Source organism: Phyllobates terribilis, unplaced genomic scaffold, assembly GCF_046119375.1.
Source record: "Phyllobates terribilis strain yellow unplaced genomic scaffold, ASM4611937v1 Scaffold_2__4_contigs__length_985480577, whole genome shotgun sequence".
Taxonomy (NCBI): Eukaryota; Metazoa; Chordata; class Amphibia; order Anura; family Dendrobatidae; genus Phyllobates; species Phyllobates terribilis.
Genome location: NW_027362762.1, coordinates 680,303,386 through 680,318,218, shown reverse-complemented (window position 1 = coordinate 680,318,218; position 14,833 = coordinate 680,303,386). Strand labels below are relative to the sequence as shown.

Genomic DNA, 14,833 nt, shown 5'->3' with positions numbered 1-14,833 from the left:
CTGTTGTAGAGCGCCGTGCACAGACCCCATCTTAGGAAGCGGGTGTGGGGGTGAGGTGTGGGCCTCTGAGCTTCAGTCCCTAGTCACAAAGTAAAGATACTTCTTTTAGTACCTGAAACCGGATTTCTTATAGACACGAAATGATATAATTTTTATTGTGTAGAACAGATATAATCCTCCATGCCTACATCTGGAACTGATGCTCAGTCTGTGGTTCTGCTGCCTGTGTTGCTATGCAACTTCCCTTTATGGTGAGAAGCTCCATGTATGGTAACATCTCAACATTCCGTGATGGCATCACTGCTATTATGACATCATAATGCACCACCAATACTTCTGCCAGTGTTGTCAGCTGCAGTGTCACTTTGACAATCCGTTAATCCGTTGTCATTGTTGTCAGTGTTTAACTACACAGCTAGTGATTTACTGATTGCGATTGGATTTATTTGAAATGTCTGGAATTCCTCCAGACAATTTTCAGATGTTGGCACTGCTCCAGGGGATTCTTACCACCTATGCCCCTGACATTGTGCTACCACTACCCGATGGCGTCCTCAGCTTCACTTACCGGCTGGTTATGGAGCTAGTGAGAGACTGCCTGACCAAATACCAGCGAGGTCATATAAGCTCAGAATATCTTGAGCAGTTACAGAAGAACATCAGGACATTAGCTCTACAGGTAAATAGCAGAAATCTGCACAAAACATATAAAAGTAATAATAGGGGAATATAAGTTTATTCACATAAAATTGTTCTTTAGGCCAACAATAATATAATATATAACAGGCACCAAGTCCTCAGATATGTAGTAATTGTAGAGCAGATAGCAGGAGTAAAGTGGTGGTGACATAACTGGCCCCCTCCATTTCGCATGTTCTCTCATGATTTTCCTTTTCTATTTATTTTCATCTTTATAGGCTGAAGAAAAATCCACAAGTGGAGAATTGGCCTTTTTTACACAACTGGCCCGAAATGTCCTGTCTATACTGGAGTATCCAGCCCACTCACTGGAGCGCCTGGTAAGTGTCCATCATCTTCTATATCACATGTCCATGTCTGATCTTCTCCAGATTAGCAGTCATATAGCAGATTGGGCAGATTTATGATGTTAGAGGTGCAGGATGTAACGGGTCTGGGAGGCGGAACCTCTGAGCTACTATACAAGGGGGCTGTCCTTGTAAGGGAGCGGGTGGCGACCAGGGAAGACGGGCAGGGAGTCACAGCAGGTGACCGGGACAGTCTCTGAGTGAACGGGCTGGAGGTCACGGCAAGTGACCGGGGCAGTCTCTGGATGAACGGGCAGATGGTCACGGCAAGTGACCGGGGCAGTCTCTGAATGAACGGGCAGATGGTCACGGCAAGTGACCGGGGCAGTCTCTGAATGAACGGGCAGATGGTCACGGCAAGTGACCGGGGCAGTCTCTGGATGAACGGGCAGATGGTCACGGCAAGTGACCGGGGCAGTCTCTGGGTAAAGGGTTGGTACGACCTGTGGCGGCTGATGATAGACGTGAGCTCCCAGGTGAGCAGGCGAGAGTCTCTGGATGAACGGGTGGTCACAGCATGTGACGGCGGAGCCTCCAGGAAGACCAACAGACAGGCGGCAGATGAGCGCTCCCAGGTGAGCGGGCAGAAGTCTCTGGACAGGCGGGTGGTCACAGCACGTGACGGCAGAGCCTCCAGGTAGGCTAGCAGACAGGCAGCAGATGAGCGCTCCCAGGTGAGCGGGCAGGAGTCACTGGACAGGCAGGTGGTCACAGCACGTGACGGCGGAGCCTCCAGGTAGGCTAGCAGGCAGGTAGCAGATGCGTGCTCCCAGGTGAGCAGGCAAGCTGGTCCATAGACAGACTGACAGGAGTTGGAAGGCAGACCGTCGGACCTCAGGCAAGCAGGCAGGTGGCTGAAGTGCGCTCCCAGGTGAGCGGACAGGCTGGTCCTTAGACAGACTGACAGGAGTAGTAAGGCAGACCGTCGGACCTCAGACTAGCAGGCAGGTAGCAGATAATCAGGCAGGAATAAGACAGCAAGCTGGCAGGAATCTGGCAGGTATCTGGCAGGTAACTGGCAACGGGACCTGAGGGCTGAAGCAGAGTAGTGAACAGTGCAACAACATTGCTCGGGCACCTCCATTTTGGAGGAGGTGCCTTATATATGGTGAAGTCCTCCGGCCATTGGCCGGGGACTCCTTAGGACGGCGCGCGCGGCCCCTTTAAGAGGAAGGGAGAGCGCGCGCGCGCGCCCTAAGCACAGTGGCCGGGAAGGAGCGCGCGCTGCCAGCAGAGCGGGAGGAGGACGCCGGGCACGGAGCAGAGCGGTGAGGGGAACAGCGTCCCTGCCTAGCAGAGGGCAGGGATGCCGGCGCTACAGTACCCCCCCCTTTAGGCCCCCCCTTTTTTAGGCCAGACAGAAATTTAGCTAGGATAAGAGGGGCATGGATGTTCTCCCGGGGCTCCCACGTTCTCTCCTCAGGACCAAACCCCTTCCAATCTACTAGAAAAAAGGTCTTTCCTCTTACCCTTTTGGTGGCAAGAATGTTCTCTACCTCAAACTCGTCCTCAGCAGAAACCGGAGCAGGAGGCGTACCTGTAGACTTGGAAAAAGAGTTAAGTACCACAGGTTTGAGGAGAGATACATGGAAGGAGTTAGGGATCCGTAAGTTGGCCGGGAGTTTCAATTTATAGGCCACCGGGTTGATCTGACTGATGACCTCCAGAGGACCGATGAACCGAGGCCCTAACTTGTAAGAAGGTATCTTGAGTCGGACATATTTAGATGAGAGCCAGACTTTATCTCCAGGACGAAATTGTGGAGGATCCAGGCGTTTTTTGTCAGCGTGTCTTCTCATCCGTTCGGACGACTGAAGGAGTGCGGATCGGGTACTCTCCCAAATGGAGGAAAATTTGCTAACGAGAGATTCCGCAGCCGGGTTGTCCACAGAGGTGGAGACAGGAAAAGGAATCCGAGGATGCTGACCGAAGACTACAAAAAACGGGGATTTGGAGGAGGATTCGCTCTCGTGATTGTTATAAGAGAACTCGGCCCATGGTAGGAGATCCACCCAGTCAGAATGATGGGCATTAACGAAGTGCCGGAGGTAACTGGTCAGGTTCTGATTGATCCGCTCCACTTGACCATTGGACTGTGGGTGGTAAGCGGAAGAGAAGTCCATGGTGACGTCTAGCAGTTTACAAGTGGCTCTCCAGAAACGTGAGGTGAACTGTACCCCACGATCCGACACGATGTGGAGGGGCAGGCCATGAAGACGGAAGATGTGGCGGATAAAGTCTTTAGCCAGCTCGGGTGCAGACGGGAGGGCTGGCAGGGGAATAAAGTGAGCCATCTTGGAAAAGCGATCCGCGACCACCCAAATGACTGTACAACCGGCGGAGACGGGGAGATCAGTTATGAAGTCCATAGCAATATGCTGCCAGGGGGCAGCAGGCACAGGAAGCGGAAGGAGGCGACCGGCTGGCAGGTGTCTCGGGACTTTGTTGCGGGCGCAGGACACACAGGCAGAAACAAAGTCTATTACGTCCTTGTGCAGGGTAGGCCACCGGTAGTGCCGGGCAATAAGCTGGAGGGTCTTTTTCTGACCGGCGTGGCCAGCTAGTTTAGACGAATGGCCCCAGTGTAGGATCTTCTTCCGATCAGGTACTGAAACAAACGTCTTACCGGGAGGGAGACGATTTAGACTCACGGGAGCCACCTGCATTACTCTGGCGGGATCGATGATATGTTTAGGTTCTTCCTCGAGATCGGACACCAGAAAGGATCGGGACAAGGCATCTGCTTTGACGTTTTTGTCAGCCGGGCGAAAATGAAGAACAAAATCAAAGCGAGCAAAAAACAAGGACCACCGGGCTTGGCGCGGGTTAAGTCTCTGGGCATGCTGGAGGTAAGCCAAGTTCTTGTGGTCAGTGTAAATTATTACCGGGTGAAGAGCCCCCTCGAGTAGGTAACGCCACTCCTCCAACGCCAGCTTGATGGCCAATAACTCTCGGTCTCCTATGGAATAGTTGCGCTCAGAAGAGGAGAAGAGTTTGGAGAAGAAGCCACAAGTTACCATTCTCCCGGAAGATGATTTTTGAGTAAGTACCGCTCCGGCTCCAGAGGAGGAGGCGTCAACTTCCAGGAAGAACTGCTTGTTGCCGTCCGGGCGGTGCAGCACCGGGGCGGAAGAGAAGGCCTGTTTTAGGGAAAGAAAGGCCTCCTCTGCTTCGGGCGGCCACTCTTTGGGATTAGTGCCCTTACGGGTGAGCGCGGAAATTGGGGCAGTCCGGGAAGAGAAGTGTGGTATGAAGAGGCGGTAGTAGTTAGCGAAGCCCAGGAATCGCTGAATGGCCTTCAACCCCTCCGGTCGAGGCCATTTCTCGATGGCAGACAGTTTCTCTGGATCCATTCGTAGGCCGGACTGAGAAATAATGTAGCCCAAAAACGGAAGCGAGGTCTGCTCAAAGAGGCACTTCTCGTATTTAGCGAAGAGGTGATTCTGCCTGAGCCTGAGCAGGACCTGACGAACGTCCCTCCGGTGAGTCTGGAGATCCGGAGAGAAGACCAAGATGTCGTCCAGGTACACCACTACGCAGGAGTAGAGAAGGTCCCGGAAGATGTCATTGACCAACTCTTGAAAGACGGCAGGAGCGTTACAGAGACCAAAGGGCATTACCAGATATTCATAGTGGCCGTCCCGGGTGTTGAATGCCGTCTTCCATTCATCCCCCTGACGGATACGAACCAGGTTGTACGCCCCACGGAGGTCCAGTTTGGTGAAGATTCTAGCCCCCCTCAGACGATCAAATAACTCCGGAATGAGCGGAAGGGGGTACTTATTCTTCACCGTGATCTGGTTAAGGCCTCTATAGTCTATACAGGGACGGAGAGAGCCGTCCTTCTTTTTGACGAAAAAGAAGCCTGCTCCCGCCGGGGAGGTAGATTTCCGGATGAATCCCCTGGCCAGATTCTCCTCAATATATTCGGACATCGACCGGGTCTCAGCAGCGGATAATGGATAAATACGCCCACGGGGAGGAGTAGTACCAGGTAACAGGTCGATAGGGCAGTCGTATGGTCTATGAGGGGGTAGTGTCTCTGCTTCCTTTTTATTAAAGACATCAGCATAAGACCAATAAGGAATCGGAAGTCCAGGTAGATTAGCTGGGGTAGGAGAAGGACGGGCGGGATGAACAGGAACCAAACAAGTCTTATGACAGTCCTGTCCCCAGCGAAGGACTTCTCCGGTCTGCCAGTCAAGCACGGGTGCATGTCTCTGGAGCCAAGGTAGACCTAGTAAGAGGGCGTGAGAGAGTCCAGGCAGAACATGAAAAGAGATGCTCTCAGAATGCAGCATTCCCACCTGCAGAGTTACGGATTCGGTGATGAGTTGGATGGGACGTGGTAAGAGGCCCCCATCCACAGCAGCGACAGATAATGGTATAGCCAGATGTTTGGTGGGAATGCGGTATTTTTCTACCAGGGCCTGTGAAATAAGATTCCCGGCCGCTCCAGAGTCAAGTTGGGCTAGTTCGAAATAACGATTCTCCCCGCAGATAATTGAGACTGACAGCAGCAGAGATGGAGAGGATTTATTCTTGTCTAGGTCGACCTCTCTGAGCGAACCTAGACACAGGCGTTTCCCGACCTCTCCGGACAGGTACGGATCCGGTGCTCCTTACTGCCACAGTAGAAGCAGCTCCCCTCGGTACGGCGTAAGTCCTGACGGGTTTTGACCATCTTGGTCTGGTCGACCTGCGTAGGCTCAGGAGAGTGTACCTGGGGAGAGACGGAGGGAGTGACGGGTTTCTGAAGAGTAGGAGCTAGACGTGGAAACCTCCTCTCACGGGTGACCTCTTTGGAACGCTCCTGGAACCGTAGGTCAATCCGGGTGGCAAGAGTTATTAGGTCATCGAGAGTGGTAGGAATGTCCCGACCGGCAAGTTCATCTTTAATACAGCCGGACAGACCCTCCCAGAAGACGGATACCAGAGCGTCGTTATCCCGGGCCAGCTCCGAGGCAAGGGTACTGAACCGTATGGCATATTGGCCCACGGTGAGATTTCCCTGACGGAGGCGCAGCAGAGATGATGCGGATGAGGTCTTCCGTCCGGGTTCGTCGAAGACTTTCCGGAAAGCCGAGAGAAAGGCAGGCAAGTCGGACACCAGGGGGTCTCCTCTCTCCCATAGAGGATTTAGCCAGGCCAGGGCCTCCCCGGTGAGATGGGACATGATGAAGGCAATTTTGGCCCGGTCGGAGTTAAACTGGTGGGACAATAGTTCAAAGTGCAGGGTGCACTGGTTTATGAAGCCCCTAGCTTGAGCGGGGTCGCCTCCGAAGCGTGGAGGTGTAGAAAGCCGGGGTCCGGGGCAGGATGCCATGGTATTGGTGGGCAGCGGCGCTGCCGGGCTGCGAGTCATGACACTAGCGGTGGTTGCTGGTGGAGCAGTCAGAGTGTCCAGGAAAGAGTTGACATTCCGCAGATGACTCAGGATGGACTCCTGTTGGGACCTCTGACGGGACAGTTCATGACGTAGGTCCGAAAGCGAGAGAGCTTGGGTGCCACCGGGTTCCATGGCCCGAGCAAACTGTAACGGGTCTGGGAGGCGGAACCTCTGAGCTACTATACAAGGGGGCTGTCCTTGTAAGGGAGCGGGTGGCGACCAGGGAAGACGGGCAGGGAGTCACAGCAGGTGACCGGGACAGTCTCTGAGTGAACGGGCTGGAGGTCACGGCAAGTGACCGGGGCAGTCTCTGGATGAACGGGCAGATGGTCACGGCAAGTGACCGGGGCAGTCTCTGAATGAACGGGCAGATGGTCACGGCAAGTGACCGGGGCAGTCTCTGAATGAACGGGCAGATGGTCACGGCAAGTGACCGGGGCAGTCTCTGGATGAACGGGCAGATGGTCACGGCAAGTGACCGGGGCAGTCTCTGGGTAAAGGGTTGGTACGACCTGTGGCGGCTGATGATAGACGTGAGCTCCCAGGTGAGCAGGCGAGAGTCTCTGGATGAACGGGTGGTCACAGCATGTGACGGCGGAGCCTCCAGGAAGACCAACAGACAGGCGGCAGATGAGCGCTCCCAGGTGAGCGGGCAGAAGTCTCTGGACAGGCGGGTGGTCACAGCACGTGACGGCAGAGCCTCCAGGTAGGCTAGCAGACAGGCAGCAGATGAGCGCTCCCAGGTGAGCGGGCAGGAGTCACTGGACAGGCAGGTGGTCACAGCACGTGACGGCGGAGCCTCCAGGTAGGCTAGCAGGCAGGTAGCAGATGCGTGCTCCCAGGTGAGCAGGCAAGCTGGTCCATAGACAGACTGACAGGAGTTGGAAGGCAGACCGTCGGACCTCAGGCAAGCAGGCAGGTGGCTGAAGTGCGCTCCCAGGTGAGCGGACAGGCTGGTCCTTAGACAGACTGACAGGAGTAGTAAGGCAGACCGTCGGACCTCAGACTAGCAGGCAGGTAGCAGATAATCAGGCAGGAATAAGACAGCAAGCTGGCAGGAATCTGGCAGGTATCTGGCAGGTAACTGGCAACGGGACCTGAGGGCTGAAGCAGAGTAGTGAACAGTGCAACAACATTGCTCGGGCACCTCCATTTTGGAGGAGGTGCCTTATATATGGTGAAGTCCTCCGGCCATTGGCCGGGGACTCCTTAGGACGGCGCGCGCGGCCCCTTTAAGAGGAAGGGAGAGCGCGCGCGCGCGCCCTAAGCACAGTGGCCGGGAAGGAGCGCGCGCTGCCAGCAGAGCGGGAGGAGGACGCCGGGCACGGAGCAGAGCGGTGAGGGGAACAGCGTCGCTGCCTAGCAGAGGGCAGGGACGCCGGCGCTACACAGGATATTCTATGGCCGCCCGTCTCTGCGGTTCCATCCTCTGTGATGACTGTCTGTACTTCTGTACTCAGCGGTATATGCTCCCTCCTGGTATATGCTCCCCCATCCTGTTATGTGCTGCCCCATCCAGGTATTTGGACTCACATCCTGGTCCCCCATCCTATTATGTGCTCCCCCATCCTGTTATGTTCTCCCCCATCGTGGTGCTTCATCCTGTTATGTGCTCCCCCATCCTGTTATGTGCCCCCCCATCCTAGTGCCCCATCCTGGTATACGTTCTCCCATCCTGGTATATGCTCCCCCATCCTGTTATTTGCGCCCCCATCCTGGTATGTGCTCCTCCATACTGGTCCCGGAACCTGGCATTTGCTCCCCCATCCTGGTCCACGTTCGCCCATCCTGGTATATGCTCCCCTATCCTGATATATGCTCCTTCATCCTGGTATTTGTGCCCCTATCCTGGTCCCCCATCCTGGTATATGCACCCCCATCCTGGTTCACGCTCCCCCATCCTGGTATTTGCACCCCATTCCTGGTCCATGCTCCTCTATCCTGGTATTTGCACCCCTACCCTGGTCCCCCATCCTGTTATGTACTCCCTCATCCTGGTATATGCCCCTCCATCCTGTTATGTGCTCCCTCATCTGGTATATGCTCCTCCATCCTGCTATGTGCTCCCCCATCCAGGTATTTGCGCCCCCATGCTGGTATATGCTTCCCCATCCTGCACCCCCATCCTGTTATGTGCTCCACCATCCATCCATCAATTAAATAAAAAAAACACTCCTACTCACCTTTCCATCGCTCCCCAGCAGCGCGTCGCCTGTATTAATCTATTAAAATGGTGCTGGAATCAGCACCTGCATAGCGCGATATCCGGCACCATTTTAGTGCAGACACATTTGCTGAGTGTCTTCAACAAAATGGCGCAGGAGTATGCGCATGTGCATACCGTGCTGTACGGCGCCATTTTTTTGAAGACACACTGCAAATGTGCCTTCACTAAAATGGGGCCGGATATCGCGCTAGGCGCAGATTACGACTCCACACTCCTCCCCCAACCTCCGGCCCGAACAGTGGCATCACACTCCGCCCTGGCAGGTATATGCTTATGGCGCCGGAGATCATGGTATGCGTTCAGTGCCTACACAAACCGCGATCTCCGGCGCCATACTCTTCATCCATGTCTGGGATGTGTTATTCTCTTCCTGGCCAGACTGCGCAATGCGCCTGCGCAGTCTATAGAGGCTTCGGACTGAAGGACACATCCCTGGTTATATTATAGATGTGGATTTAAAGAGGGAGCAGCCGTGTATAGTCCGTACAATACTGAGACTGTCTCATAGATCCAGGTTTATTCCTTCCTGTCTTATGTCTACGGTGATTTAGTATTTGTGAAATGTTATATTAATTGTACATATTGTGACCATCAGGAAACATCAGAAGGTGACTCCAAAGAGGGGGAAAACCTGAATATCCCGGACCCTAATATCAGTCAGCAGGGGCTACACATTGATCTGATTGAAGGTAAGCCGATCATCTAATATTCTTACATTCACATATCAAGATATTATAAAGAATGGCAGAGAACATGTGGATTTACTCTCCATCCTCTGTATGAGGCCGGTGACGGCTCCTGAGCCCCCTATAGACTATAATGGAGGGGGTGCAGGTAATTCTGCTTCTCTTCTCTGTGCTCTTCTCAGCTCCAAAATGTACATGGAGGCTCCTGGTTCCCTGATCATGTAATTGTCCAAGATGAATCAGATACTGAACAATGGCACAATTATGGTACAGAATATCCATGAACGGATGAGCCATAAATATATAGTGTATAGAATCCCATAAACCCAGTATAAATAACACCATGTACAGATCTCGTGTCATTTCCTTGTTTATATGGCTGTTATATATTATGTATCGTCTAATACACAAGATCTCCTCATTATTATAGGAATAACTGTGCCGGCAATTACTGACGGTGGAATATGTGAGACCCCAGAGATCCAGGAATCTGCCAGTGTAAGTATCAGAGAATATGTCTGTGTATCATCAGATAACGGGGTATGAATTACATCCCATATTATCCCCCAAATGATTATGGGATATCCCTATTCTTCATGTAGATCAGATCTATTGTGTGTGATGGCGGCATTATTATTCCTGCCCCCGCTGTGTGATCTCCCGTCTCCTCCCCTGCAGTACAGTGATGTCCGTGTATGGGGGATATCCCCTATATATAATGGTGTCTGTGGGGGTCCGGCTTGTATCACGTCCTCTACATCTGCTGCAGAATAATCAGCGGGTACATAATATACAGAAGTTCCTGCATCTGGAGATTTTATTTTCCATCAGCTTCTATGTCTTAGACTAAGTTCACACTTTGAGATTTTGGTGAGTTTTTGACTCTTTGTGTTATCATTGTCCAAAATAAAGAGGCTTACAGTTCCAGAAAAGTGGAAGGGATTGACTGGAATCTCATGCTCACTCAAATCCGCAACATGACAATTTCTCTTGCAACTACACTGAGTTTTATGTGCGGATTTTCATCATAGAATCACATTAGATGTGTAAAATCCACAGGTAAAAACACATGTAATCCACAAATGACTATCAATGAAGTTTTGTCACAGCCAAATACCAGGAAGCATAAAAAAACAGCTTTATATAAAACATGAGACAAAAACCGCAGAGTCAAAAATGTAACGAAAACAAAAAAATGCAAGCAACCTAATTTACCTAAACATCAAGAACTCACCAAATACTCATCGTGTGAACGCAGCCTTAATGTCATTTCTTCTTCTTTTCTAGGCCTTGATCAGATCATTGACCCCATGGAGAAAACCTTGCAAGACTGACTTTGAACCGATTAAACTGATCAGCAATGGAGTTTTTGGGTGAGTTTTATTTGGGCATGATCTTTTTTTCCCAGGGATCCTTATGATGATCCTCAGTCTCTGTGCTCTGCCTGTACAATGTTACAATAGAGGAATGATGAGTCCACATCACTGTCCACATCTAATTGTCCCTATTATGGTGAGTCAGGAGGTGACAAGTATGAGAACCTCCCAGAGGTGATCATCTATGTAGCGACGGCAGCACAGCTAGTATTCACCATTAGTACAGGAGACATGTGATGAGATCTATAGACAAAACTGTTAGTAGGAATTCATTAATAATCATGGTCTTTCCTTCTCTCCAGGGCCGTCCACTTAGTGCGCCAAAAAGACTCCAAACAGTTATATGCGATGAAGAAAATAGACAAGCAGAAGCTGAAAAATCCCAAAAAACTGGAACGGACCTTTGTAGAGAGGGACATCCTGTCATTCATTGAATGTCCCTTTGTGGTGTCCATGCTCTGCTCTTTTACGACTCTTCATCACCTGTGTATGATCATGGACTATGTACCAGGTAGGGTCACTCTGCAGTATATAGTATACACTCTGCTCTGCAGTATATCTCTATGTATCTCTAGTCTTCATTTACACTCATCATGTGTAATTTACACTGTAACAAACCCTCTCCTGTCATATTTGCTTTCCACCGTAGGAGGAGACTGTGAAACTCTTATAAAGTACAATGGTCCTATACGTACCACCATGGCCCGTATGTACATTGCCGAAACAGTTCTGGCTGTGGAATACCTGCATAGCTGTGGTGTGGTGCACCGAGATGTGAAGCCGGAGAAGTAAGTGACCCCTACAGTAGAATTAAGGGGATGAAACTTAGAGTTTGTTATACTGTCTACGAGTTATTACTTGGGGCTGACACATCTTTTTTTTCACAGCCTCCTGATAACATCAACCGGTCACATCAAACTCACCGATTTTGGGCTTTCCAAACTTGGACTCATGAGACCAACATTGAACATCTACAAGGCTCCAATTGGGGACATCACAAGAGAGTTCCGTGATAATGAGGTCAGCTTTACTTACAGGATCTTGTTCTTTACAGATCCCATCTATTTCTGCTTCTCTAATATTTTCTCATCTAGAATACGTTTTCCACTGATGTTATTTGTCACGATTATTTTCTATGCTCATCTCCTTCTTCTGTTGGTTTCCAGGTGGTTGGCACCGTTAGTTACATCGCCCCAGAAGTCATCTTACTGGAAGGCTATGGACGACCTGTGGACTGGTGGTCAGTAGGGATCACCCTATATAAATTCCTTGTAGGCCGTGTACCATTTGGTGGGAAAACCAAACATGAGACTTACCAGAGCATTATCACGGGTAAGTAAGAGAATCTGCTTTCTTTGTGATCTCCTTGTGATTCGGTTAGCTTGGTTCTTTGGTTTAGTTGCTAGTTGTGTTAACCAGCTCATCACCGGGTCATTAACTCAGAGCCCCCTATAATTTTTTTCTCATTCAATGTATTAAAATAATTTATAGCCACTTTTTTTGTGACACATGGGGCTTAGTTTTTATGTCATTTTTATATTCCTTTCTTCTGGCTTATATCAGGAAAAAAATGAAAAGAAAAATAGGAAATATGTGTCTATTTTTCACTTTATTTCACTTTTTTTTTACGACGACAGAGGACCTAGAAAGATTTTAAATCATGGTCCCGTTTCCGTTTAAATTATTTTATATGTTGAACATCTTTTTCCGATGGTGGCTAGAAACAGCGATATAGACTGTCTTTTTTGTGAGGTTTGGTTTTTTATTTGTTTAATTCAAGCTTATTTTACTAATTTATTATTAGGTTTTTCTTCCATTTATTTTATACACTGTACCCCTGCATATACAGTAGGTCTTAAAAGAGCTTGGGGCAGGGGAATTTTACCATATGTTTACATTTTCTTTTTTTGATGATGATGATTCTCCCCTAAAGGTGTGGGTGGACATTTTAATATACCAGTACATTTTTTTGCTAATTTTCCCTGAATTTGGGCTGCTATATTATCTACAGAAAAATTACAGCCTTCTGACTGCATAGCAGAGCTGTCTGGGTTTCCTAGGACTCTTGTTCTCTCCCTGCACCAGCAATCACACAATTACTGGGTCCAGAGGAGGAAGCAGGGTTAGTATTCCTAATCTGTATACACAAGAGCTGGTTCAGTGCTGTGTATATAGATATGGAGAAGGTAAACTTATAGTAAACCATGTTTATCTTCTCTCTGCGGAATCTGCCTGTGTGTGACATTCACTTCCCTCCCCCACAGTTTCACCATCTTGTGCAAGCTGCTTACTCTGCACTGACGTTTTAGAACGTCAGTGCAGGGTTAAGTGTGGACTGCCCAGAAGTTTATAGTCTATGGGAATTCCAGAAGTAGTAAAACACAAGTTTTTTTATGAACATAAATGAAGAGAGGTTTTATTTTCTGTAATATTTGCTTTTTATATAACAGATGACATTAATTGGACATTTGATAATTGCACTCCTCTACCCAATGCTCAGGATATCATCATTGAGCTGCTCAGAAAAGATCCAGCACATAGACTTGGGACAGGTAATGTATATATTAATATTAATAAAGACCTACTACACCTCTCTGATCAGACAAATGATCACGCCCCTGAAGATCAGCACTGAAGTTCTCTGCTTTACCTGCTTGTCCATTCCCCATTCTTCATACTATGACTTTCAGTAAATTTCCTTCAAATCGGCTCTGTTACGTCTTAACATAACCTGTTTTGATATGGAGCCGTCTCTCTGACAATGTCTGTATCACTTTCTTTCTTGTTTTCCTTTTCCAGGAGGAGCAAATGAGATCAAAATGCATCCATTTCTACGTGACTTAGACTTTGACGACCTTCTAAATCAGAAGCCACTGTTCATTCCTGATCTTGATTCAGAAGAGGACACCGGCTACTTTGACCGTAAGTAGAATGAGACGTCATCTGGAGAAAGCTGTTGTGTGTCTTGTCTTTCAGTTTATGTGACAATCAGTCCCCATGATTATTAGTGATAACACGGTGACGGGCCATGACCGGGTTTTATAGTAATAATCTTTGATAACGCTTGTACTTTACAGCTCGCTCTAAGAAATACAAACATATGGATTCAGACAAGGATGTCACAAGTGAGAAGAACAATGACTTGCCAGAAAGCCTGAACTTTGTATCATCTTCCCAAAGGCTTCTTAAAGTAAGTGTGTGAATGATAAAATCCATAAAATCTGCAATTAACAAGAATATTTAAAAAATATATTTAATTTTTCTTTGTGTGTTTTAGCAATATAACAATAATACCAGGATGATGAATGATGAGGATCCCAAGTCATCAGGGTTATCCCCAGAGAAAAAAGACAAATTCTCAGACAAGTGAGTAGTTTATTTTTATGGGGTTTGGTTCTGACATGTCGAGAAGACCAAATACAAGACAGGTGTAACACAAGACTAAATCCAGCACCCATCACCCCATGATTGTCGATCACTGTCGGTCTGGCTTGTGATAGTGCTGGTGATAACGGCCGATCATTGCGACCAGTCAATCATTTCCAGCTTATTACAGTCCAATATTACTAGTGATTCTCCATTCTTGTTGGTTAATGGAGGTCCTGAGCAGGGTGTCCCCTCTATGTTGTCCTAATTTGCCTTATAGACAGGTGTTCTTCTCTTTTGTGTTATTTTTACTTGTAATTTATTATCTTTCTTCTACCAAACAGACAGAAGGAATCTTCCGTTTCTAGAACTGGTAGAGACAATATGAGCTTCGGTACTCTAAGCAGCAAGTCATCGTCCTCATCCTCGTCCTCATGGTCAGGTGTGTACAAGTCAATAGGACATTATATTATTGCCTGAGCTGGGACTTTCAGTTTTCATGAGGTCCGGTAAGGTTTTATGTAATCTTGTGAATGGTCATGCTGCCATGATGTCACAACGAGCGCCATGACTCTGTATATGCATGCGTAAAACCTTTCCAGGTATATAATCAAAGCCGGAAGTCATGGTCCAACATGAAAGGCTCAGGGCAGTTAGCGTAGGGATTATAAAATGTACAATGACAGGACGGTTTAATATTTTGATGTCCTTTTACAGTTCATAAAAAAAAAGGTAACCACTAT

The 14,833-nt window shown here is 48.8% G+C and overlaps 1 protein-coding gene across 1 annotated transcript in view; it reads left to right on the top strand.

The window, feature by feature from the left end:
• LOC141224289 (microtubule-associated serine/threonine-protein kinase 3-like) overlaps positions 1 to 14,833 on the top strand; it is a 40,837-nt gene that overhangs the window by 25,247 nt on the left and 757 nt on the right. The window contains exons 3-15 of the mRNA XM_073666900.1: positions 918 to 1,019; positions 9,258 to 9,351; positions 9,779 to 9,846; positions 10,636 to 10,721; positions 11,027 to 11,235; positions 11,374 to 11,512; positions 11,612 to 11,744; positions 11,891 to 12,056; positions 13,175 to 13,276; positions 13,524 to 13,646; positions 13,802 to 13,914; positions 14,002 to 14,090; positions 14,435 to 14,532. Coding sequence (XP_073523001.1) covers positions 918 to 1,019; positions 9,258 to 9,351; positions 9,779 to 9,846; positions 10,636 to 10,721; positions 11,027 to 11,235; positions 11,374 to 11,512; positions 11,612 to 11,744; positions 11,891 to 12,056; positions 13,175 to 13,276; positions 13,524 to 13,646; positions 13,802 to 13,914; positions 14,002 to 14,090; positions 14,435 to 14,532 — 1,522 coding nt within the window. The remainder of the gene's footprint in view (positions 1 to 917; positions 1,020 to 9,257; positions 9,352 to 9,778; positions 9,847 to 10,635; positions 10,722 to 11,026; positions 11,236 to 11,373; positions 11,513 to 11,611; positions 11,745 to 11,890; positions 12,057 to 13,174; positions 13,277 to 13,523; positions 13,647 to 13,801; positions 13,915 to 14,001; positions 14,091 to 14,434; positions 14,533 to 14,833) is intronic.